The sequence below is a fragment of the Microcaecilia unicolor genome, chromosome 3, assembly GCF_901765095.1.
Source record: "Microcaecilia unicolor chromosome 3, aMicUni1.1, whole genome shotgun sequence".
NCBI classification, from domain to species: Eukaryota; Metazoa; Chordata; class Amphibia; order Gymnophiona; family Siphonopidae; genus Microcaecilia; species Microcaecilia unicolor.
In genome coordinates, this window is record NC_044033.1 from 532,312,840 (window position 1) to 532,339,898 (window position 27,059).

Genomic DNA, 27,059 nt, shown 5'->3' on the forward strand with positions numbered 1-27,059 from the left:
AGGATGCGGAAAGGTCAGACCAACCTGTTGTCAGACGCTCATCCAGGGAAAACAAAGGTGTTCCACCCCCAAGACTGTCTTACCTAACAAAGTCAGCAGAAGCTCAAGAGCCCTTAACATGGGATGAGATTGAGAAAATGCCAGCAGAAGAAGCTGCTGAATGGCATAAAGCTGCACAAGAAGAAATTGATGCATTGGATAAAAATAATACTTGGATTCTTACAAAATTACCTCCTGGCAAGAAAGCTATAGGATGCAAATGGGTATTCAAGTTAAAAAGGAATGCACAAGGAAAAGTGGAAAGGTATAAAGCCAGACTAGTGGCAAAGGGATATCTTCAAAAATATGGAGAAGATTTTGATGAAGTGTTTGCACCTGTAGTGAAACACACGACAATAAGAACACTTCTGAGCATTGCAGTCTCAAAAGGCATGCAAGTCAACCACATTGATGTGAAAACAGCGTTTCTTCATGGAGAAATAACTGAAGACTTGTACATGGAACAACCAACAGGTTTCATAAATACAAAACAAAGACAGCTAGTGTGTAAATTAAACAAAGGTCTTTATGGATTAAAGCAAAGTGCAAAATGTTGGAATGAAAAATTGCATGAAATATTGACAAATTTAGGATTTAAGCAAGGTGAAGCAGATAAATGCTTGTACACTAGGTGCACAAATGGACAATATGCATACATTTTAGCTTTTGTTGATGATCTGCTCATTGCAAGCAAAAGTGAGCAAGAGTACAAGGACATTGTAAAATATTTAAACCTCAATGTTGAGATAAAAGAACTTGGTAATGTGTCATACTATCTTGGTATAGAAATTGAGAAACAAAATGATGGTTCTTATCTTCTAAGCCAGAAGCAGAAAATAAATGAGCTTATTGAAAGTTTAGGTATGCAAGATGCCCAAGTTGTAAGCACTCCCATGATCACTGATTTTCTGAAGGATGAAACAGTAAGAGAACCTTTACCAGATAACATCCAATATAGATCAGCCATAGGTAAGCTTTTATATCTAACTACCACATACAGGGCTGATATAGCAAATGCAGTAGGAATTTTGAGCAGAAGGGTCAGCTCACCTACCAAATCAGATTGGACTGCAGTTAAAAGGATGGTAAGGTATTTAAAGGGTACCATTGATTGTAAATTAAAGATTTCAGCCAATAGTAATCCAAAACTAATATGTTACTGTGATTCAGATTGGGCAGGGGATCATTCTGATTATAAATCCACAAGTGGATATGTGTTTATGTATGGAAATGTACAAATTTCATGGGCCAGTCATAAACAAAGTATTGTGAGTTTGTCTTCTACAGAAGCTGAATATGTGGCCGTATCGGAAGCGTGCAGAGAACTGATGTGGATTGAAAAACTTTTGCTGGATTTCGGAATAGCTGAACAGAGACCAATCCAGATAATGGAAGATAATCAGAGCTGCATCCGACTGTCACAGAATGACAAGGTTCAGTCACGCACCAAGCACATCGCAACGAAATACCACAACGTGCGAGAGTTGGCAAAAGAAGGGGTCATCAGTCTACACTATTGTCACACCAGTGAGATGACAGCTGACATCATGACCAAACCGTTACCCAGAGAACATTTTGTGAATCTGCGTATAAAGCTTGGACTTTGTATGAATAAATAATTGCATGACAGTTATGCATGAGAAGGGGTTTGTTGGAATGTAATTGTATTTTACATGCATTGCCTGTCACCTATTATTTCTCTGTGATTACTCTGTGACCTCTGATGTGAATTACTTAGAGAGGTCACACAGCTATGCAACTTCCTGTGGGGTTAGACACAGCAGATATATAAGTTGCTTACCTGTAACGGTAGTTCTCCTTGGACAGATCATCTTGCAGCCACACAACTTGAAGTGACTCTCCATGACGTCACAGTCCCGGAACTCTCAAAAGCATTTATCTTTAAAAAGAGCATTAACGTATGAGCTCGTGGTAACCCACGCTCCCCCACACCATATAAATACCCAGTTACTCCGCCCCCTTGACGGTTCTTGTAAAAAGCTGGCGTCAACTGCAGGGTGGGTAGGGTGGGTTTGTGTGGCTGCAAGATGATCTGTCCAAGGAGAACTACCGTTACAGGTAAGCAACTTATATTTCTCCATGGACAGAATACATCTTGCAGCCCCACAACTTGAAGACTCCCCAGCTACACAGGTAACAGCATAAACAGTAAACACATCAGTTAAAAAGTGAAATAAACTGGTACCTGTGACAGGAGGAGGTGGTAGTTGACGCCTCAGACACTGGACGATAACACTGCCTGTCCAAATTCTGTTTCAGCAGACGAGGCAGCATCAATACAGTAGTGCTTTGTAAACACATGCATTGTTGACCATGTGGCAGCCCTACATATATCCAGTAAAGGTGTCCTTTGTAAATGAGCCATTGTGGCCGCCTTGGCCCTCAGACGATGAGCAGTGACATGTGGAATGTCTGTGAAAACTCCTGTTGAGGGAGACTGCACTTGTTGATAACACAAAGCAATGCACTTTGCGATCCATTGCGACAAGGTGGTTTTGTTAATTGGTTTCGGATGCACCGCAGACCTCCAGGACAGGAACAACTGGGACGGACGATTTATACACTTTGTTCGCTTAAGATATATACCAAGAGCTCTCAAGCAATCCAAAGTGTGAAGTTGTCTGTGCTCCTCAGCTTCATGCGGTGGAGGATAGAAAGATGGTAACACAATCATTTGATTCAAATGATAGGGCGAGACAATCTTTGGCTGAAACTTCGGATGCGTGCGCAGGATAACCTTATCATGCAGCAGCTGCGTGTATGGGGGGTAATGCACTAGTGCCTGAACTTCTCCAATGCGACGTGCGGATGTTAATGTTATAAGAAATAGAGTTTTCCACGCAACATATTTCATTTCTGCACTGTCCAATGGTTCAAAAGGTGGTCTCATGAGAGCAGTGAGCACCAAGTTAAGATCCCATGCTGGCGCTGGTGGACGAAGTGGGGGGTACAGGTGCAGAACCCCTTTAAGAAACCGCTTAGAGAGCGGATGCTGCATAAGTGTGAGGTTGTCAATAGCATCATGCATCACTGACAGAGCTGCCAGATGAACCCTAATAGATGAGTAAGACAGACCAGATTTCGCAAGATGCAGAAGATACTCCAGAACATGCGAAATGGATACTGTTTGTGGAATGAAGTTGCGAGAGGAGCACCACAGAGTGAATCGTCGCCACTTTGAATCATAGGACTTTAATGTAGATTTCTTTCTGGAAGCAATTAAAACTTGAAGCACTTCCTGCGAAAAAATCAAAGAGGTTGCGGACCCAGTAAACACGCCATAAGTTTGAGTGACTGGGGGTCCGGATGTAGAAGGGTGCCTTGGTTCTGCGTGAGCAAATCCGGCACCAAAATCAACGGAACTGGAGGTTGCTGGAGCATCCGCAGTAGAATTGGAAACCAAGGCTGACGAGGCCAATGCGGCGCCACTAGAATGAGAGAAGTGCCGTCGCACTTTGCCTTTTGTAAAACTTTTGAAATGAGCGGTAGCGGAGGGAAGGCGTAAAAGAGACCTTCCGTCCAAGGGATCTGGAACGCATCTTCCGCTATTCTTCTCCGACTGGGAAACCTGGAACAGAATTTGGGACATTTGGCGTTCTGTGGGGATGCAAAGAGGTCGACTAGAGGGTGTCCCCATCTGTTGAATAGTTCTTGCGTAACAGTGTTCTTCAGTGACCACTCGTGCGGCAGGAGTTGTCTGCTGAGCGAGTCGGCCAGTAAGTTTTGTTTCCCCGGTATATAAGCTGCTGATACCGTGGATTGCAGAGCCAGAACATGCTTCCAAATTCGCATGGCCTCCTTGCACAGCTGCCATGAGCCCATGCCTCCCTGCTTGTTGATATAAAACATCGCCACTTGGTTGTCTGTGTATATTTGAATATGTTGATGACTGAGGTGTTGCTGGAAAGCTTTGAGAGCGAGTCTTGCTGCTCGGAGCTCCAGAAGATTGATGCTGCACTGGGCCTCCTCCAGGGTCCAGAGGCCCTGTGTTTTGCATGGCCCGTAATGTGCACCCCAGCCCAGCTTGGAGGCATCTGTCGTGAGGCAACAGGTGGGTTGGTTGTGGCGGAACGGCATACCCTGCAAAAGATTCGGTGGGAAAGTCCACCACTGAAGAGACACTTGCAGGCTGCCTGGGAACGGTATTAGCATTGATAGCGGATGCAGCGCTTGAACCCAGTGGTCTCTCAGCTGCCACTGCAGCGTCCGCATATGCAACCTGGCATAACATACCACAGGTATTGCGGCTGCCATGTGGCCCAGAAGAACCAATACTTCTCGGGCTGTGACATGGGTGTGCCCGGACAGTAGGTGGATGAGCTTCTGGATACGCAGGGCCCTCTCTATAGGCAGATATGCCAGTGCCCGTGGCGTATGGAGCGTTGCCCCTATAAACTGAAGGGTTTGCACCGGTTGTAGCTGCGACTTCTTGTAATTGACCAAAAATCCCAACACTTGTAGTAACGTCAAAGTTTCCTGAAGGGCTTGAGTCGTCTCTTGGACTGAAGAAGAGGATATCAGCCAATCGTCTAAGTATGGAAAAATTGCTATTCCTCTTTGGCGAAGATAAGAGACGACAGTGATGACACATTTTGTGAAAACCCTTGGGGAAGAGGACAGGCCGAAAGGCAGCACCCGAAACTGGTAATGACTTGCTCGTACTTGGAAACGAAGGTATCTTCTGTATGCCTGGTGAATTGGGATGTGCAGATATGCATCCTGAAGGTCTAATGAGACCATCCAAGCGTGCCGATCCAGTAGAGGAAGGATTACTTGTAACGTTGTCATTCGAAACTTCTCCTTCTTGATGTAGGTATTGAGGGGTCTTAAGTCTAGGATCGACCTGAGTCCACCTTTTTTCTTTGGGATTACGAAAAATCTGGAATAAAATCCCGTGTTGATCTGAGTTTGCGGAACTGGCTCGATTGCCCTGATTTGAAGAAGACGGGTAATTTCTTCTTGGACCCATTGCTGATGGGTTGCTTGAATGGGCGAGGTGACAATATGGGAATGTGGTGGTGTCTTCACAAAATTTAGGCGATATCCGTCGTTGACAATTGAAAGGACCCATTTGTCGGAAGTGATCAGGGACCATTGTGGGGCAAAGTGCTGCAGACGGCCCCCCACTGGCCAATCCTGTGGCAGGTGGTCAAAGGGAAGGTAGGCTCTTCGGAGCCCCAGTATTAACCTGTTTTGGGGGTCTCCGATCCCGTGGAGCTTTTTTGTATTGTTGATATTTATTTGGCCTGCTGTTATATTTGGAGGTTGAGCCAAACTTATTTGTATTGTATGGCTTACGGTAAGTAAATCTGTTCCTTAATTGGTTATATGAAGGGCTAAAAAAGGACCGTTGAACTGAAGAACGAGACTGATTGAGGCTGTCGTCTTCTAGTGTGTCAAGCGTGGTAAAATCCTGCTTGATGTTCTCGATTATGTCCTTGACCTTGTCTCCAAAAAGGTTATCGCCTAAGCAAGGGGCGTCTGCCACTCTGTTGTGGACATCCTCACGGAGTCCAGATGCTTTCAACCAGGCTAGCCGTCGTGTGGAAATACCGACCGCAGCCCCTCTCACCGACGTGTCGTACGAGTCATGGGCGGCGCGGATCAGATTCGTGGCACACTCGTCCAGATGATGCAGTAATGGCTGTAGTTGAGCTTGGATGGTAGCTGGCAAGGAACTGACAACCTTGGTTAGAGCTTCAAGGACCGTGAATTGATACTCTGAATAGTAAAACATATGGAGGCCTATGCGCGCATTCAGCATCGTATTTTGGTACATGCGCTTCCCCAGCAAGTCCATTAGCTTCATGTCCTTAGTGGGGGGGAAGTTGGAGTGATCCCTGGAGCTTCTGTGCTTCCGCATAGCTGAGCAGACCACAATGGATTGATGCGATAATTGTGGTTTTCCAAAGCCAAACGCCTCCTGCACTCTGTACTTAGTGTCGAGACTCTTTTTTGTAGGTGTCACGCTGTAAGGTGTGGACCATATGGCTCTATGCTGTTCCGCTAGGACATCGTGTAATGGCAGAGCAATTATTTCCTTTGGTGCCTCTTTGTAGCGAAGCGTCTGCAACCTTTTAGATCTAGGGTCCGGCTGGGTCGTGGATTGTATGCCCAGTGTCGTCGCTAGCCGATGGAGAAAATTCGGGTAAGAGACATCTTCGGGTTGAGACGTCCTGGACGGCTGCGTTGGTGAAGGGTCAGACAGCAACCCTGGCGTGTCTGCTCCTTGATCGGAGGGGCCAGCCGAAGAGTGCTGTGAAGAGGAGTCATAATCAGAGAACAGTTCTGCCGCCATTGAAGCCGAGGTAGACATGGACGAGGCGCGACTGCGGTGAGGCTGCGCCGAATCCGCCGCTGGGGGGTGTGTCTCTTGACCCTGGTGAGGGTGGTGCCGCTGCAAAAAATCCCGAAGCAGGTGCATGAGATCTTGGCTGCTTGAGTGCGAAGGTGAAACTTGATGCTCCCTGGTCATGTAGGCCGCTGTATCCTGCTGGAAGCTTGTCAGAGGCTGTGCTATTATGTTTTCCTGTGGTGAGAGACAGGGGAGTGCTTGTGCAGTCCTTTCTGCTGGCATAGGTGAAGAAGCACAAGCTGTCAGATGCTGGGAGGAGGGGCTGCAATGCTGATCAGAGGAGTGGGAGGAGCTTTGGCGATGACGTCGATGGGAGTGGGCGGAGCCATGATGACGGTGCCGATGGGAGGGGCTTCGGTGCCGACGAGAGGTGGAAGAACTTCGTCGGCGCCGATGCGATGCAGGAGAGGAGTGCTTCGAGTGCAGGCTCGGCTCCATGCGTTTCCTGTGCCGTGGAGGAGACACTTCGGTGCAGGAAGACCCAGCACTAGCTATTCCGGAGGTGAGCTGCTGAAGGAGCTGGGGGAGGGCAGTTTTGGGCTGATCTACGGCTTGGTGAGCTCTCTTTAACTGAGCCTGTTCCCCTTGCGAGTGGGGAGACGTAGGCTGTCGAGTATCAGGCACGGCCCGCATTTTCAGCTCCCTGAGCTTTCTGGTGCGGGGCAACATGCTAGCACAGGCAGTACAGCTAGTGTTGAGGTGTGCCTTGCCGAGGCAGTGGACACACCGGTCGTGGGGGTCTGTAGCTGACATTTTTCCTTTACAAGCGGTGCAGCGTTTAAATCCCTGTTTGGGTGGCATCGTGGGGAAGCAAATCGCTGCAAAGTTAAACTGACGAAAAATTTTTGAAAACTAAAAATAACCAGAGGTGGATGTTGAGACGGGACGGATCGTCGCGGAAAAGAAAAAACCGTCAAGGGGGCGGAGTAACTGGGTATTTATATGGTGTGGGGGAGCGTGGGTTACCACGAGCTCATACGTTAATGCTCTTTTTAAAGATAAATGCTTTTGAGAGTTCCGGGACTGTGACGTCATGGAGAGTCACTTCAAGTTGTGGGGCTGCAAGATGTATTCTGTCCATGGAGAAGCAGCAGATGCAGCACATGGAGCACATGGAGCTCATGATCTCTCCTAACCTGAGAGGATCTATGGTGGTGTGAGCATCCATTACCATCTAAGCACATGGAAGGAGCTGATAATACAAATGTATAGTAATATGTATATATAAGCCTGTCTGATTATAATCTAACTACAAACTGTGAGTAAACAGATGTTTTGTTACTTCATCTTTAAAGTGACTCAGCAGTGAATTATTCTGGGGTGAATGAGAGAGAGATGAAGAAAGAAATTAACATTTCTAAAGCTGAAGCTGTGTGTACTCAAATCTGCTAATTATTTACTACAAATAATCCAACAGCCGGAAGATGTGAAACTGTTATCTCAACGCTTCCCAAAACATGTTGATAATTAGCAGTAGCTGAGAACGGAAGGAGTTGGGTACATCAGATAGCAGATCGCGTGGGAAAGTATGATCTCAGAAAGTGAGAAAGATTAGGAGCAAGGTTTCTCACCATTCACTTCTATGGAGAGGATAGAGTATAAAAGATGGCAGATTTTGGCTTAGTTTGAGAGTCTTCTCCAAAGCTTCTGTCAGACGGCGAAGCCCTGTGCGGATGAAACCAGAATCTGATGTCTGTATTTGTATCAACTTGAAGACCTGTGTTTGGGTAAGAAATAAAATGTACCTATCTATCTAAACCTATCTCTGTCTCTATTTTTATTGATTCTATCTTCTCTTTACCTAACATTTAGCCTACAAGGTAGATCACATACAAGTGACACTCAGTTTTGGACAGAAAGCAGTAGTTATGGGAATTAGTTTTCAATTACGGCTCCTAATGCCACCCCCTTGTGATTGGGTGACAATGGAGGTCAGAGAAACTATACAGAACCTGATATATGAAATAAGTACCTTTAGTCCCCCGTGTGACGGAGTCAGAAAGAGGTCTATAAGGGGGGGGATTAAAAACACAGGCTAAGCGAAAATTCGCTGTCCTGACCGGGGCTCTTCCTCGCCCTGGTAATGGAACTGCCCGAAATCGGGGTTGAAAAGTAGGCTGAGATAGACGTTTGACCCGAAGAGGAGGGTTCCAGCTTCGGTAGAGGAGGACACCGAGGCTTACCCTTCCTCTTCAGTATGCTCTTTAGAGGAAAAGTATAAGCTAATAAGCACTTCTCCTCAGCCGTCCTGCATCGCCACCATCTTGGCTCTCCCCGCTCAAGAAATGAAGGTTTTAAATTCATCTCCATATTTCCCATTTTCAAACGAAGGCAACAAAACCAGTTGATTCATATGGAAGGAAGGTAACACTTTTGGAAAAGAAGGAACCGTTCTGATTGAGATAACTACATCCATGAAAAAACAGAAAAGTATCCCTACAGGAAAATGCTTACAATTTAGAAACCCTGTGCACTAATGCCATGGCTAAAAGAAAAACTGACTTAAGTGTGATTTCTTTAATTGTTGCTTTCCTCAAAAGTAGGGTCAAAATAGTAATACCAGATTTAAATTTTTGTAGTGATAATGAGAGATGGATGTAGAGTGGCAGCTTGTTCCAGAGCTCAGGGCTCTGGACTGAAAAGATGGACTTACGTCAGAGTCAATTCTGATTTCATGATAAGTGGGGATTATGAGTTGGTTCTGTTGGGATGACCTGATTATGCAATAAGGGGTCATAAAACAGGATAGGTATGCTAGTTTGCCAGAGATGCGGATTTTGTATACTGGAAGCAATAGTTTATAGGTTATACAGTGGGTCAGTGGGAGTCAGTGCGATGCCTTTAGTAGTCGCACATGACGGTCGAATTTTTTTTATGTCCAGTGATTAACGTAATGGCTGTATTTTGTACTAGCTGTAAGTGTTGAAGGTCTTTTACACAGAGTACTTTGTACAAAGCATTGTTACTAGGGAATGTATGAGGATGTTAATGGGCAGGGGCATAGAAGGGTTTTTATAGAACGAACAGTTTATAGTTTATAAAAGGAACATTTAACTAAAGCAGAGACCTGTAGGATGACAGAGAGTGCAGTGTCAAAGATGACTCCTAGTATTTTTGCATTTTGAATTAAAGGAACTGGAATGGAACAAAGTTCAACAGGTGCTGCAAAGCGTTGAGGTAGACAGGTGGGTAAAGAGAAGGCTCTTCGATTTATTAGGATTTAACACGAGTTTATTATTGGCTAGCCATTAAGCCACCTTGGTCAGTCTGTGGTTGATGCAATGAATATTTGTAGGATCTGATGGGTCAAGCGTGCACAGTATTTGGATATTGTCAGCATAAACATCAGGTGTAAAGTCGAGCAATTGCAAGAGTGTGAGAAGAGGTGCACGAAAAAGATTGACGAGGGTAGGAGCTAGAACTGATCCCTCTGGGACCCTGATGGAAGCGAAAAGAGGTCTGATGATTAGGTACTGGTTTGGACTATATAGGAACAGTCAATATATTATTATTATTATTTATTGCATTTGTATCCCACATTATCCCACCTTTTTGCAGGCTCAATGTGGCTTACAGAGTGTTGTTATATATAGGAAGTAAACCATTGAAGGGAAACGTCTCTAATTCCTAATTGGTAAAGTCTATCAAGGAGCATAGCATGGTTAATGAGATTGAAAGCCGCAGATAGGTCAAGCAAAAGGACTGAAGTGGACTGGTCTAAATGGTAGCAGATGTATGTGGTGAGACCAAATAGAGATGCTACTGTGCTGTGATGGGGTCGGAAGCCTGTCTGATTTGGATGAAGGGCTGATGTTTTGTCTAGGAGTTGAGAGTGGACAGTAGATTCTGCTATTTTGGCCAGAAATTGGAGATTTGATGGTAGCAATTATCATCTGATTGCCAAAGTTGACTGTTATTGAACCTTAATTTTGGGTTGAATTGCAGCACGTTTCCAGGAGGATGGAACAGAGCCCTCATCAAGACTTATAGAAATCATGGATTGAATGTAGGGACATAAAGAGTCTGAGGACATTTTAACCAAGAAGGAAGGGATAGGGTCAAGTGGGGCAGTTGGTAGGCTTCATACATTTTGTAGTGGATGAGATAGCAAGGATAGAAGGGTTAGTAAATCTATTGTGAGAGTTGTAAGGCTGCTGATCTGGGGAAGTGTGCAAGGGGATTGGGTTAAGTGTGGTTGTGACCACAGTGGCATGCAAAGTGGTCAGTTTGTTTTCAAAATAGGAAGCTTGATTTAAAGTTGATGGCATATTCTTGATAGAATTAATTGAGGTTGGGGGAAAAAGAGTAACAGTAGGTGCTTTAGCGATTTTCTCTGTATAGAATTTTGTGCTAGGATTCAGATCCAGGTCCATTTCTCGAAAAACTCTTCAAATGAGCTCCCAATGAAATCTCTAAGGAATGGGTCCCAAACCATCATTGCTGAACCCTAGAGGAACCCTGAGCTCAACAGGTGCAAAACCTTTTGCAACTGAAGTATGGCTGGGAAACATTGTGTCACCAAAGCTATTGGTCCAGTTACAGCTTCTGCCTCTGCGCTGTCAGAAAGCATGATCCAAGGAGAAGGGCTGGTTCCATGTATGAGATGTCTGCAACTTGAATCCCTAATGAAAAGAGGAGGAACTGAGAAAGGAGGTGGCAAGGTTGAGAAGCACCTGTGAGGACGAGAAATACATCAATGAAATACTTCATGAGGCATCAAAGATCTCCTGCAGACAGGAAGAATAAATTGTGCTAGAAAAGGACAACTGGACACAGTTCATGAGACCCTGCAGAATCAATACCATGACTCCACCCGCCTTCAAACTGGTTTACAGCCCTGGAAGTGGAGGAAATGAGAGCATTCCAGGATCAGGAGGAACCGAAACTCAAAACTTCTCCTATATAGGCACACTATTGTGGAATACACTGCCAAAGACTGTGAAATCAATCTACAACCATCTAAACTTCAGGAGATCATTAAAGACCTACCTATTCAGAAAAGCATTCCCCACTGACCTAACCTAGATGCCTCCAATCTGCAACACAGCAAACCATAAACTGTACTGGACACTATATATTACTTCCTATCTTTGATCCCTAGGAACCTGAATATACTAACTTTGCCCGACCGTAACATCAAACTGTATTTGTTTCCATACCGGTCTAGGTGATCACCTTACGGTAAGATGTAAGCCACATTGAGCCTGCAAATAGGTGGGAAAATGTGGGATACAAATGTAACAAATAAATAAATAAATAAAATCCCCAATGTTGCAAGATCACTGACTGCTAGAAAGCAAAAAGTAGTGATGGTTTTTCGAGTCCCTTCTGAAGGATCCAAGAAATAAAGTTTTTTTTTAACCAGATGTCCCAGGAGGTGTGTTCTCTGTCAGATGCCAAGAATTGAGATGTTATGGAGAGCTTGCTGAGACTCCTCAAGCCTATTGGCTATTATTCAGTTCTGCTCATCCATGTTGGCACAAATGACACTGCTAGGTACCCCTCTGATCGTGAGCCCTTGTGCCTAGGCAGAGGCTTAGGAAGGACCTTGACCAAGGCCTAGGGTAAACCAAACAGGCACTAAGCAATACCACGGGCCACAAAGCCCCTCAACAAATCAACAAGCACCACCAGAAAAGGGAGATAGACCACTCAGGTGGGCCACAAGGCCGATCCGGAACCCACTTGTATAGAGTCCAAGCGTAATGGCCTCACGGCCGAACTGGAACCGAATCATTCACTAAGGAAGGGAAAAGAATAACGAGGGGTCCCCGAAGGGACTGGAGCTCAAGCAACGCATACAGCACCAGCCAGTGACACAAAGGGAAGGGCGACAGACAAAACTGGCGGATACAGCCTACGACCAAAGGGAGAGAATACAAACAAAGACTACACAGAAATTCAGGTAGCGGAGGGCAAAAGCCCACAGGGAAAAAGGGAAAGCCGAGGACAGAATGGGACACTACAGACACGGAATCTACAAGAGTGAAGCTCCACAGGAATGGTTAAACAGGGAAAAACAGACAAAGAAAAGGCTGCTTTCAAATAAGGACAGGAAAGAAGCAGGCATACAAGAGTACTACTACTACTACTACTTACTACTACTTGACATTTATAGAGCGCTACTAGTGTTACGCAGCGCTGTACATAATAACGAAGAAGGACGGTCCCTGCTCAAAGGAGCTTACAATCTAAAGAACGAAATGTCAAGCTGGGGCAGTCTAGATTTCCTGGGTAGAGGTGTAGAGGTTAGGTGCCGAAGGCGACATTGAAGAGGTGGGCTTTAAGCAGAGATTTGAAGATGAGCAGGGAGGGGGCTTGGCGTATGTGCACGGGGAGTTTGTTCCATGCGTGGGGTGAGGCGAGGCAGAAAGGGCAGAGCCTGGAGTTGGCGGTGGTGGAGAATGGTACTGAAAGGAGGGATTTGTCTTGAGAGCGGAGGTTACGGGTAGGAACGTAAGGGGAGATGAGGGTTGAGAGGTAAGGAGGGGCTGCAGATCGAGTACATTTGTAGGTGAGTAGCAGAAGCTTGAATTGAATGCGGTATCTGATCGGAAGCCAATGAAGCGACCTGAGGAGAGGGGTGACATGAGTGTATCGGTTCAGGTGGAAGATAAGACGTGCAGCAGAGTTCTGAACGGATTGAAGGGGGGATAGGTGGCTAAGTGGGAGACCAGTGAGGAGTAGGTTGCAGTAGTCAAGGCGAGAGGTAACGAGAGAGTGGATGAGAGTACGGGTGGTGTGCTCAGAGAGGAAAGGTCGGATTTTGCTGATGTTATAGAGAAAGAAGCGACAGGTCTTGGCTATCTGCTGGATAAGCGCAGAGAAGGAGAGGGAGGAGTCGAAGATGACACCGAGGTTGCGGGCAGATGAGACAGGGACGATGAGGGTGTTATCAACCGAAATAGTGGAGGTAGAGGAGAAGTGGGTTTGGGTGGGAAGACAAGAAGTTCAGAAAGTACAGAAAGGGATAAGGCAGACACCAGAAAAAGGCTGCCTAACAGAGGCAGTGCTCACAGAAGGCAAATACCAAGCACTGCACATAAAGGGTTAACACTGAGTAAAGGGAAACTTAAAACAAACAAAGCAGGAACGAGCTTACCACGGACAGAAAGACTGCCTAACAGAAGCAGGGAGAAACGAGGCAGAAGACAGAACCAGCTGCACTGCAGAGAAGCAATCAAGGACACGCTGGTTACAACCAGCACACACACACACACACACAGAGGCCACAAACAAAAGGAGAACAAGCAAAACTCCTCAAAATACACACTGTGCCACGAGCACAGACAGAGTAAGAGAACCAGAGCTCAGCTGAACAGGAATTAACGCTAGAGCATCGGCTGTAGGAAGAGGTAAGTTTAAATAGGTCTGACTTCTGACATCTGCTGCCTCAGACGTCAGCTCAATCCTTGACAGGCCAATCAGAAGCGAGTCCCAGTCATTCCCCTGCCTGTCTCAGTAGAATCATAACACCCCTTAGTCCTAGTATTTTTGAAAAGAGTAAACAAGCGATTCACGTCTACCCGTTCCACTCCACTCAGTATTTCATAAACCTCTATCATATCTTCCCTCAGCTATCTTTACTCCAAGCAGAAGAGCCCTAGCCATGTCAGCCTTTCCTCATTGGCAAGTCATCCCATCATTTCTGACTCCCTTCTCTGTACCTTTTCTAATTCCACTATATCTCTTTTAAGATGCAGTGACCAAAGCTGCACACAGTATTCAAGGTGCGGTCTCACCATGGAGAGATACAAAGGCATTATAACATCCTTGTTTTTATTTCTCATTCTTTTGCTAATAATACCTAGCATTCTAGTTGCTTTCTTTGCCGCCGAAGCACACTGAGCAGAGGGTTTCAAAGCGTTGTCAACGATGACACCTAGATCCTTTTCCTTGTTGGTGACTCCTAATGTGGAACCTTGCATCACGTCGCTATAGTTCGGGTTCCTCTTTCCCACATGCATCACTTTGCACTTGCTCACATTAAACGTCATCTGCCATTTGGATGCCCAGTCTCCCAAGGTCCTCTTGTAATTTTTCACAATCCTCTCGTGATTTAACAACTTTGAATAACTTTGTGTCATTGGCAAATTTAATTACCTCACTAGTTATTCCCATATCTAGATCATTTATACATATGTTAAAAAGCAGCGGTCCCAGCACAGAGCCCTGGGGAACCCCACTATCTACCCTTCTCCATTGAGAATACTGACCATTTAACCCTAAACTCTATTTTTACGATATTTTGGTCCTTCCTCATTGACTAAGTTGCACCAAGGGTTGAGAGAAAGATTAACTACCGGCATCATTATTGAAAAGAAGATGAAAAGATTTTTTGTTCTTTGTTATGTTTAAGTTAAAGAAAAAAACTTCACTTCATGATACAGTCATAAAAACAAAAACCAGCAATGCAATAAATATGTTTTTTTTTTATTTATGATACTGCAAACTGCCGTGATACTTATGATGGGATATGGTCAATCCTGTTTAATAAATCTATCATTCAGTTCTGAATTAAAAGCTACTGCTAGATTTAGTATACATAACATAGACAACTTATAAAATTCTCTACTTTAACCAGTTTTTAATGCACAATAGAACACTACCTCCTATCCCATGACTCTCCAATTTCCTCTGGAGCCTTTCATGAGGTACTTTGTCAAATACCTTTTGAAAATCCAGATACACAAAATCAACCGGCTCACCTTTATTCACATGTTTGTTCACCCCTTCAAAGAAATGTAATAGATTGGTAAGGCACGATTTCCCTTCACTAAATCCATGTTGGCTTTGTCTTATTAATCCGTGCTTTTGAACATGCTCTGTAATTTTGTTCTTTACAATAGTCCCTACCATTTTGCCCAGCACCGACGTCAGGCTCACTAGTCTGTAATTTCCCGGATCACCTTTGGAGCCCTTTTTAAAAATCGGGTTTGCATTGACCACCCTCCAATCTTCTTGTACTCATGCTTGATTTTAAAGATAAATTACATATTACTAACAATAGTTCTGCGAGTTCATTTTTCAATTCTATCAATACTCTGGGATGTATATACCATCTGGTCCTGGCGATTTGCTACTCTTCAATTTGTCAAATTGTCCCATTACATCTTCCAGGTTTACAGAGATTTGATTCGGTTTCTCTGGCTCGTCAGCATTGAATAACATTTCTGGCACTGGTATCTCTCCCACACCTTCCTCGGTGAAGACTAAAGCAAAGAATTCATTTAAGTTCTCTGCTATGGCTTTGTCTTCCCTGAATTCCCCTTTTATACCTCGGTCATCTAGCAGTCCAACCGATTCTTTTGCCGGCTTCTTGCTTTTAATATACCTAAATAAGTTTTTACTATGCATTTTTGCTGCCAATCTTCTTTTCAAAGTCTCTCTTTGCTATTTCTTATTATTTTCAGTCGGTTCCTTCTTCCATTTTCTGAAGGATTTTCTTTTAGCTCTAATAGCGTCCTTCGTCTCACTTTTTAACCTTGCTGGCTATCATTTGGTCTTCCTTCCTCCTTTTTTAATACATGGAATATATTTGGCCTGGACTTCCAGGATGGTATTTTTGAACAGCATCCACACCTGAGGTAAATTTTTGACCATCGCAGCTGTTCCTCTAAGATTATTTTTCAACATTCTTCTCATTTTATCTTTTTGAAAGTTAAATGCTAACGTATTGGATTTCCTGTGTGTACTTACTCCAGAGCTTATATCAAATCTGATCATGTTATGATCACTGTTAGCAAGGGGCCCCAACACCATTATCTCTTGCACCGGATCATTTGCTCCACTAAGGACTAGGTCTAGAGTTGTTCCTCCTCATGTTGGCTCCTGAACCAGGTGCTCCATAAAGCAGTCCTTGATTCCATCATGGAATTTCACCTCTCTAGCATGCCCTGATGTTACATTTATCCAGTCAATATTGGGGTAATTGAAAATCACCCATTATTGTCATGTTCCCCAGTTTGTTACTCTCCCTAATTTCTGATAACATTTCTACATCTGTCTCTTCAACCTGGCCAGGTGGATGGTAGTACACTCCTATCATTATCCTTTTTCCCTTTAAACATGGAATTTCAATCTATAGAGATTCCAAGATTTGTTTCGTGTCCTATAGAAGTTTTAGTGTATTTGATTCAAGGCCCAACTTAACATACAATACTACCCCTCCACCAATTCGATCAACCCTATCACTGCAATGTGCTTAAAATGTATTCATAGAGAAATTGGTGTCCTTAAGCCTTCTGAAAATTAAATAGAGAGAAACAAAATTCCTCTGGTTAAGGTAGAAACAAAGCTTATCTTGTAATCAACGCCTAATTTAGGAGCAGTATTTTACTCAATTGGATTATTGAGCAACATAAAGAGAGTTCAAAGCACAGAACACAGTCCAAAGCACAAAAAAGTACCAAGAGCCTTCAAAAATGGGACATCCCTTTATTCCACAAGGTAGATCAATCTTGTACGTCAATAACTCAGTTTTGCACATCAATGCAAAACACGTGTTTTGGCGCACAGGGATTGTCTTATATCAAAGCTCCAAAATGAATATGGCCAGCATATACTAGTGAGGCTACCTTACGCTAGGAGGTTCTTTACCGTGTTGGGACAGGGTTCCTATCTTTTATGTCCAGCTGTGATGCTGGGCACATTCATTTTGGAGCTTTAATATAAGATGACCCCGATCCAGGCACTGTGCACTGAAATACAGTCCACGTTGGGTCATTGATGTGCAAAATTGAGTTACTGACATACAAGATTGATCTATGTTGTAGAATAAAAGGACTTGACCCATTTTTGAAGGCTCTTGGTTCTCAGTTGGATTATTGTAATGTCAATCTATGTTGGCTATATAGACAGAACTCAAACATCTGCAAACTGCAGAATACAGCATCTATTCTGCGTTTCCTTTATTAGGGCAGTGATGGGGTGATATACCTGTATCTCCAGCTATACTGAGTACACGATTATAAGCAGATTTGTCATATACAGGACTCTTCAGATTCTCCTTCCAGCTGTTTATATTCCGAGACATAGGCTCGGTGACATTTCTGAGTGTTGTTGTAGTGTTCAGGGCTTCCTCAGCCATCTGCTTGACCTGCTCCAGATGTTTTCCTGTGTCACCTGCCATAAAAGAGACAGAACATGATAGGAAGTGAAGAACAGTGTCCTAATCATTTGGTTTCACCAAGTACAGGACCTGGATCTGATGCACCAATGTCTTGCACTGGTGTGTGTGATACCCCGAGCGAGGGCTGAGGGTGGGCCTGCGAAATAACACAGCCAGATAAAGTGTTTTATTAACAAAATCCTAGGCCTGTTACATCACAGGGCCAGAAACACAATGTTAAATGCCTGTGCAGTTCAGTAAATACAGTTTTAAGCAGGCCTCTGGCTGTCAGGCCCAAAACACAGTCTGTGGCTGGTGGGGCTACCACGGCCCAAACACAGATTGTAAGTTATTCTTGATTCTTCTCTGAGCTCCAGGTGTGGCTCCAGCCAGACCTCAGAGCAAGGCTTGCTAGTCTCAAATCAGGAAACAAAAGTGGCTTTCCTCAGCCAGGTCATGATAATTAGACATAATTAGGGTTACCATATTTTGTCCCCCAAAAAGGAGGGCACATGCCCCGCCCCCACCACCCCGCCCCCTTTCACGCCCTCGCTCTGCCCCCCTGTCACATTTTCCCCTCCCCCCTGTCACAGACCCCGTCACCCCCCCCTCCCCGTCACCCCTTCCCCTTACTACTGCCCTGGTGGTCTAGTGACCTCTTCAGGGAAGGAAAGAGCCCCCTCTTTCTTGCCTGGAGTGCTGCCCTGTTACTGTATGCATCCTTCCTGTTGGTGATCTCGACGCCGATTCAAAATGGCCGCCGAGAGTTGAAGTCTTGCGAGGTCACTTCAACTCTCGGCGGCCATTTTGAATCAGTGGCGAGATCACCAACAGGAAGGATGCATGCAGGGCAGCGCTCCGGGCAGGAAAGAGGGGGCTCTTTCCTGCCCCGAAGGCGGAAGAGGTCACTAGACCACCAGGGCAGTAGTAACTAAAGGGAGGGGAGGCTAGCAATCTGCCTGTTTGTCTGGATTTCTGGACAAACGGGCAGATTGGCAAAACCCACCCGGTTGCCCGGACATGTCCTCAAAAAGAGGACATGTCCGGGTAAATCCGGGCATATGGTAACCCTAGACATAATCTGTAGTGGCGTAAGCTGGAGCTTCCATTCTTCCTTCCCTGTGCCTCCTTAACCTCAATCTGGTCCTGTCTTTTATACTTCCTGGTTCTGCTACCCCTCCCGGCTCAGGATCAGTGAGCTTAAGGTGGCTCAGGCTATGTGAGGGGCAGCGTTCTGTATACCCCTCCCAGCGTGGGACAGCAGAACAGGCATATTGCCTTGCTAAAAACTAGCAACGCAAGGAAGGATGTTTGCCTTTTGGCACTTGGAGGCTGTTAGGTCCTATCAGTGTGATGAATTGCTGTGCACCACAACTACCCCCTCTCATACAGAGATGCTTCTTTCCATGGACCATATAAGTTATAAGAACCTAATCATACTGGGTCAGACCAATGGTCCATCTAGCCCAGTGTTTCCAACAGTGGCCAATCCAAGTCCCAAGAACATGGCAGAATCCCAAATAGTGGAAAAAACAAAACTGAACAGGAGTGTTGAGAAACATTGGGCTACGTAAACAAAACAGCCCAACAAAGCTTAATGAAGAAAAACCAGATAGGAAGCATCATAGAGCAAATCAAGTCGGTTATGTCAGAGGGCGGAACAGTGAGAGGGAAGGGAACGCTGGAGGCGAGCTGACGTCAGGATGTTACCAACGGAAGGGAAGCCAACCAGGCCAGCCAGAGGTACAAAGGAAGAGAGAATCGCGGCACATCGAGGGGAGGGCAGGGCAGAGCAGAATCAATGGACATGGATGGGAGGGCAGGGCAGGGAAGAGGAGAATCGCTGGACATGGAGGGGAGGGGAGGGCAGGGGACAGACAAGAAATCGCTTACAAGAGAGCCTTTCTAGGGCCTGTTTCATTGTTGAGGAAACGGGCTGGGTTCCATTAGTCTTTCAATATTCAGGATAAGTGCATGAGTTAAACTTGTCAGCTATTACTTGCACTGTTTGATACTGGACTTTGGACTTTGAATTTCGCAGATGACTAAGGTATAGAGATGGTTTTTTTATGCCTATGATGAAATGTTCCAATTCTGAAGGTTCTCTTGGACCTTGAGCTCTCAGAGGCTTTTTCCTTCCTTTATTTCTCCATCTTAATGTAGCGATACATTATTGCTTCTCATTATTGTGTTTTGGGAATTGATTTTGTTTTGATATTTACTATAGGATTTATTAATATTTCCATCTTTTCACGGAAAGTGCAACTCCACAGTTCGTTCTCTGCAGGCACAAATACTGCAAAACTGGATACCAGAACAGCAGCTCTGCTTTCCTGGCAATCCGAGAATGTCTGTTTTTTTTTCCAGGAACGGCCTCGGTATTTTAGGAAAAAGCAGCTTCTCCAGTCCTACAAGTATGGGGTCAATATTCAAAGTGCTGAACTGGTCATCCATTGACATTCAGCGCCACTTAAATTGGGTAGCGCTGCTGAATACCTGCACTAACCAGGCGACCTGAAACCGGGGCGTTACGTGAGCGGAGTCAGGAAGGAGCCAACGGTTACGTGGATGCCGGCGATTTCAGTGCGCGTGAAGATCAGACTGCATAAAATGCCTGGTTAGAGATCCACACAGTAGCACAAAATATCAGATAATTTCCCAGAAGTGGCCTCTACTCCTGTACTCGTCTCTCTCACCTGACCCTCCGAAGGGCGTGGCTATCCCCTCTCAAAAGAGCCTCAGGGTATCCCCCTGCCTCTGATCCTCCCTCCTCCCTGAAAGAGAATCCACCCCCTTCCATTTTGGGATCCTGCAAGTTACCGACGACTTGGGTTGGCCACTGTTGGAAACTGGATGCTGAACTAGATGGACATTTGGTTTGACCTAGTGTGGCTATTTCTCATGTTAATGATTTATGGTTTATTTTATTTTAAATACCACTTTTCCTGTAAAGCATAACAACTGAATTACAAGAACAAATTAAAAATCAAGAGAAAAGGGAAAGGAAGCCATTTCATATAGTACAGTCAGAGAAGGGGATGTACGCGGAGCCTGTGCTCGGGACTCCACATCCATGATAGGCCTTATGAAAAAGACATGTTTTTAAAGCTGCCTTAAATTTTGGGAAAGAGGGTTCTATGTGTAGTGATAAGGGCGAAATCAGGAGAAGGTAAATGTAATTGGCCTTACCAATCTCTGAGACACTAAAAATCCTAGGAGTAATTGTAGAAAGAAACTTAGCGCTGCAGCAACAAACAAACTCTACCACCAAGAAAGCATTCTTCGCTCTTTGGAAACTGAAACGTATAAAGCCTTATTTCCCTAGAGATGTATTTCGCAATCTAGTTCAAACACTAGTATTAAGCCACCTTGATTGTTGCAATGGAATCTATGCAGGGTGCAAAGAAATGCTTCAAAACAAATTACAAACTGACCAGGATACAGCTGCTAGACTGATCTATGGTTCGAAAGTTCAAGACCACTATGTGAGAACCTGCACTGGCTTCCCGTCAAAGACCGGATAACTTTTAAAGTTTGCACCTTGGTGCATAAAATCCTCTACAGTGAAGCTCCAGATTATATGGATAACCTTATCAACCTACCACCTAGGAACTCTCACAGATCATCTCGTTGGTACTTAACTCTCCATTACCCTACCTGTTCTGGCCTCAAGTATAAAGTCACTTACGCATCCACCTTTTCCTATGTTGGTGCTAATTTGTGAAATGGATTACCTAAATCTGTAAAACCTACTCCCGATCTTCAGAAAAACCCTCAAGACCACCTTATTTGGAATAGCTTACGCAAAAGTCCCGCTATTGCATCCATAACTACTGAACTGTAACTGTCTTAACGACATCCTCAACTCTATTACCCCTTCCCCTTCTCTGTAATTACTCACTGATCTCTCCTACTTCCATGTACTTGATTGTTTGGGCCGGATTGATGTATGCCTTTTCAGACTGATGTAATCCACATTGGGCCTGCCCGTGGTGGGAAAATGTGGGCTATTAATGCTGTCAATAAATAAATAATTTTCCGTCATGTAGAGAGCAAAATGTCCTATGAAATGTAATCAAGCAGAATCAGTGTATTATGAGCAATTGTAAGAATCTTATATTCAATAAGGGTGAGACAGGATCATATCTTTTAGTGTGTCAAAGTATGTTTTGCTGTGTTTTCTACTGACCGAAGACATTTGATAAGATACCATGGAAGTCCAGCATAAATGATGTTACAATAATCAAGACACAATGCTATTAAAGCGTATAATAATGTCGGTTGAGAAGATTCATCCAGATAGCTATGTACACAATGGAACAATCTTAGCGCCCAAAAGCACTTTTTCAGTAAGCCAAGATGTTAGTCTAGAATTATGTCTAGATATTTTTTTTTGTTACATTTGTACCCCGTGCTTTCCCACTCATGGCAGGCTCAATGCAGCTTACATATTGTATACAGGTACTTATTTGTACCTGGGGCAATGGAGGGTTAAGTGACTTGCCCAGAGTCACAAGGAGCTGCCTGTGCCTGAAGTGGGAATCCAACTCAGTTCCCCAGGACCAAAGTCCACCACCCTAACCACTAGGCCACTCCTCCACTCAGTGACGAAGAAAATTCTTGTGTTACCTCTAGTTGAAACTAAGGGAGTAGAAAAAGATTGATCTGAGATCCAAAGAGCTTCAGTCTTAGTAGAGTTAAGCACCAGCCCCCCTGTTTACTAAGCTGCACGGCAATACCGACACCGCGCATTCAAAGTGAATGGGCGGTGTCGGCATTACCGCACGATTTAGTAAACAGGGAGGAAAGTGGTTTGAGGCTAACCAGTCAGATGTCACATTCAAACAGTGTTCTTATTTTTCACCCAGTTCACAGTGAAGCTGCGGAAATTGCTAATGGAGCCTGTGGTCAAACATCTAGTTTATCCCCAGAGAAAAGCAATAAGGAATGGAATTCCTCTTTGGGATTCTACTGAGTACTTACTGGATTGGCCACTGTGGAAGACAGGATGCTGGGCTCGGTGGACATTTAGTCTGACCTAATATAGCACATCTTATATTCTTAAACCAAACTTATGGCAGAAGATAAGTAGTGTTGGCTATTCAATAAGACATATAGAGAAAGAAGCCCCACCTCATCTCTAAAAAAAGAAAAAGAAATGTACAGCTCCCCAAATGATACCTGTCTTGAAAGTTATTGCCTCACAGGGCATCTTCACGAGTAAACATACAGTATGTTTCCTTAGTCTATTGTTGCCTACCTTGGTCGATTGTTTTCAGCTTGTTGGTGGCGCTCTTCAGTTGATTCTGTAGAGAATTCTTCCTGAGAAGAATCGAGGAGAGCCACTGTCTGGTCCCAGTGACACCCAGATCTTCACCTAGATGAGAGGAGGAAGGGAACAGCAAAACAGGTAAATGATATGAGCCAGATGAGCACCCCATTCCTGGTCCAGATGCATCACTGCATACCAGGATCTCTTACTTACACAATCCCACAAATACTGTCCCCTTCATTTCCACCACATCTGCTCTTAGATGCCACCATGCTCTTCTACGTGAGATGAGTGGGATCACATATCAAGAATCCTACCCTAATCCTAAACACCTAGGGATCCTTTTACTAAGGCACGCTAACACTTGTTCATTTGCGCATGCTAAATCTGTTAGCGCGCCTTTATAAAAAGACCCCTTATGAAGGAAGACCTGGAGAAAGCCACAGCTTATCCCCGGGGTTAAGCAGCATGGAATCTTGCTACTATTTAGGTCTGGATTCCAGCCTGACCTTCAGAGATCAAATATTACAAAGTACTGGTGCCCCCTCTCCCCTCCCAAAAAAATTCAAACATTTTCCAACTGGTGGCTGAAAGTTCACACACACTCAACAATTTGTGCTGAGAGAACTCAAGAACTTTAGGTGAGGCTCCATTTGGTTCAATAACCTAAAAACCAGGCCCAGGACCTTCAAAGTCAGAGCAGCAACTTCAGAATTGGGATGACATAGGGTTGCCAAATTGATCCAGATTCACCCGATAGGAGATGTGATCTAAGGAGAAACAAGAAGGCTTAACCTAAAGCTGAAACAGGGAACCAGCCCACCATGTCCTTCCAGAAAGAAGTGCAGAAGGAGCAAGTTTGAAGGAACATTTATGTCGAATTTTGCTGTTGTGTATGTGTAACATTTTTATGGATGTTTTATTGTGACCCGCCTAGTGTTTAAGTGGAATATAAATAAATGAATAAAGAAAGAACCCTGTGAAGAAGTACCTAAGCAGACCCTAGTTCCTCTTAAGGCACGTCCTCCCCAGACCACCTTAACAGACCCATACCACAGAAGCCCAGGCAGGAGGGTGTGGCCTAGATCAGGAAGAAAAAAATCCTTCTGACCAAGGGAGAGTTGGAGAGGCAATGTGGGGCGTAGAGGGAAGACTCACATACCCTACCAGCTGTTGCTGAGGGAAACCTCCAAACCTGGTCAGCCATAGCTGGGGGATTGCTGAGAAGGAGTTTGAGCCCTATAGCCTGTTAGGTAGGACAGGGGAGCGGCCTTGCCCCGGGCCCGGCCCAGTCTCTCGCGGCCCTGCTATGAAGTAGGGATTTTCTCTCATTTCCATACAGAGATTGTATGGTAAAAGGAAAATGTCTAACAGAGGAGTCAGCACTTTTTGACTTGTTTTATAATAAGTGTGAAGAAAAAGAAAATCACGAAAGACCCAAAAATGTAATCAAAGGTCAAAAACACAGAGAAACATTTCTAATTCTGCCAGAAGTGGGATTAAAAAAAGAGTTTTCAACTGCACCTTAATGTGTTGCCTGTACATGTTATACCATATGACCTCCAGGAGGCAGAGCTGTTTGGAACAACGCAGGGGCTGAGATGAACACTAGCCCTACACGTGAGATTGAGATCAAAGCCAACATAACCCGGCTTATGAGTGAACTGTCAGAATATGGACCAAATAAACCCATTTGGAGATACCGCATCAGGGAAAGAGACACCAGGGGATACACAAAACATCATACTAGGGAAAAAGATACCCCAGGGGATAGAGGGAGGAGTGGCCTAATGCTTAGTGTAGCGGGTTGTGGACCTGGGTTCGGTTTCCGCTGTTGCTTGATGGTCAGCAGTGGGTTGAGATCCTGGGGACCCAGGTTCAATTCCCTCTGCAGCTCCGTCTGACCCTGGGCAAGTTACCTAACCATCTGTTGCCCCAGACTGTGAAGCCAATAAGGACAGACCCGGCACCTGTAAAATGAAACTGGTTATAAATACTCCAATGAACGAATACTTGGACACTCACTGCCATTGAGGGTGTTTTCTAGCTCTATGGCTTCTTCCAGGAGCTGGTCACTTCTTTCTCTGTGATAATCAATCTGAGTGTTGATTCCTTCTACAGCCTAGACGTTCATATAAGAAAATATTAGCAATAGTAATAACAAATGTATCGCATTGCTTTGTGTGTGTCAGAGATGTGCCATGCAACGAAGCTGCACAATATGAGGGAGAGAAAACACATTTCTGCAATCTCTGGCTTTTCTAGGGTTACTCTGCATCATGGCGATGAGTATTTCAGAACAAAGTCCAAATAGCAAAAGAAAGCACCAAGAGCCTTCAAAACCGGGACAGAGTTCCTTTAATCGCATGACTTGGGGCAACGATCTTCCAAAAACGACCCGACACAGGCCGTGTTTCCGTGCACAGTGCCTGCGTCAGGGGTTATAAGAGTTGTAGTATCTAAATGTGCAGTAGTGAAACTTGCTCCTTTCCACATGTAGTAGAGTAAAAGGCAGTCCCTTTATGCTTGAGTCAGTGAGTCGAGTCATTTTTGGAAGACTGTTGTCCAAGTTATGTGATTAAAGGAACTCTGTCCTGTTTTTGAAGGCTCTTGGTGCATTCTTTTGCTATTTGGACTTTGTTCTGCACTTTGGACCCTTCTCTGTGCTGTGTGATGGGTATTTCAGAGTCAATATGAGCTCTTTAGAGAGTTGAGGGCTTGAGGCAAAGCGGAGTGTTCTTAACTCAAGAGACAGAGACCACATGAGCTAGTCCCATTGCATTCTGCTTGTCTTAAAGGAGCTGGAACTGCAAGTCCTCAATGTAGGGTTACCATATTTTGTCCCCCAAAAAGGAGGAAACATGCCCCGCCCCCACCCCACCCCGCCCCCTTTCACACCCTCGCTCCGCCCCCTGTCACATTTCCCCTCCCTTCTGTCACATACCCCGTTGCCCCTCTCCCCGTCGCCCCCCCCCCCTTACCTTACTACTGCCCTGGTGGTCTAGTGACCTCTTCGGGGCAAGAAAGAGTCCCCTCTTTCCTGGCCGGAGTGCTGCATGCAGGGCAGCACTCCGGGCAGGAAAGAGGGGGCTTCTTCCTGTCCAGAAGGCGGAAGAGGTCACTAGACCACCAGGGCACTAGTAAGTAAGGGGAGGGGAGGCTATCCGGACAAACGGGCAAATTGGCAAAACCCGTCCAGTTGCCCGGACATGCCCTCAAAAAGAGGACATGTCCGGGTAAATCCAGACATATGGTAACCGTACCTCAATGTCCTGGAGGGACAGCAGGGTTGTTCCAGCTCACCCAAGACGTTAAAACAAACAGGAAGTGTTTGACTCAGAGGTCATCTAAAAATCATTATAATTGTCAGGTCTGGTTTCTGAAACATTTTCCCCATAGTCACAGAGCAGTTGAATGCCTCTGAGAATCAGATCCAAGAGTAAATAGATGATAGAGGAGAACCTATGTTTCCGAAGGGCAATGGGAATTTCCTGTCCAGTGGCTTTTTGTTTTCGAAAGCAGTTAGCCAATCAGGGTATGGGATTTCGATCCTAACATTCTAAGCCCACCCTCTTGTGTATTCGAGGACACTAAACTCATGGACAGTGCTAAGTAATGCCATTAGGATTGCCACTTTGCTTATTTCAACCTGACAAGGCTTACGAAGGCCTGGTTGAAAACAAACTGCATGTATGGAGATGTAGGCCTAGTTTTAGAGAAATCAGAACTAAAAAAGTCCATTCATCTCACGGAGTAACACGCAGATTGACTCAACCCGTACCTTCTGACATAGAGCTAGTCAGCTGACATACCTGTAACCCTCTTTCTCATCAGAGGAGCCAGTAATAATCAGATGAGGAACAAAAGCAGAGAGAAAGGAGCCGTCTACTCACATCGCTAACTCGGTGTGCGGTGCTCAGGGCCATTTCTGCTGTCTCGTTTGCCTCCTCCACAAAGCTTGCGATGTTTTCGTACACATTGGAGGCATTTAATGCCTTGGCTACAAGGCCATTAGTGTCCATACTCCTCAGGATTCTGTTTGCAGGGGACAAAGGAACACAATTCCAGATTCACAGTCTGTAGACTTTAGTTGCATATTCAGGCCTCACGTCACAGGACAAAATATAGCATTCGGGTATTACCAGCTGAGGAGCCCTACCTTGTGGCCTCTTGCTTCCCACCCCTCAGAGAACTTCCACTATAAGCCATGCGCATGAGCTCTGATAAGAATGAAGGGTTAAGTCAGCCGTGCTGGGATTTGA

At 44.9% G+C, this 27,059-nt stretch overlaps 1 protein-coding gene across 1 annotated transcript in view; it reads right to left on the reverse strand.

Moving 5' to 3' along the window:
* LAMA4 (laminin subunit alpha 4) overlaps positions 1-27,059 on the reverse strand; it is a 225,100-nt gene that overhangs the window by 104,460 nt on the left and 93,581 nt on the right. Inside the window, exons 16-19 of the mRNA XM_030199221.1 lie at positions 26,691-26,832; positions 24,823-24,919; positions 22,786-22,902; positions 17,354-17,539 (exon numbers count right to left, since the gene is read on the reverse strand). Of these exons, the coding sequence (XP_030055081.1) occupies positions 17,354-17,539; positions 22,786-22,902; positions 24,823-24,919; positions 26,691-26,832 (542 nt within the window). The remainder of the gene's footprint in view (positions 1-17,353; positions 17,540-22,785; positions 22,903-24,822; positions 24,920-26,690; positions 26,833-27,059) is intronic.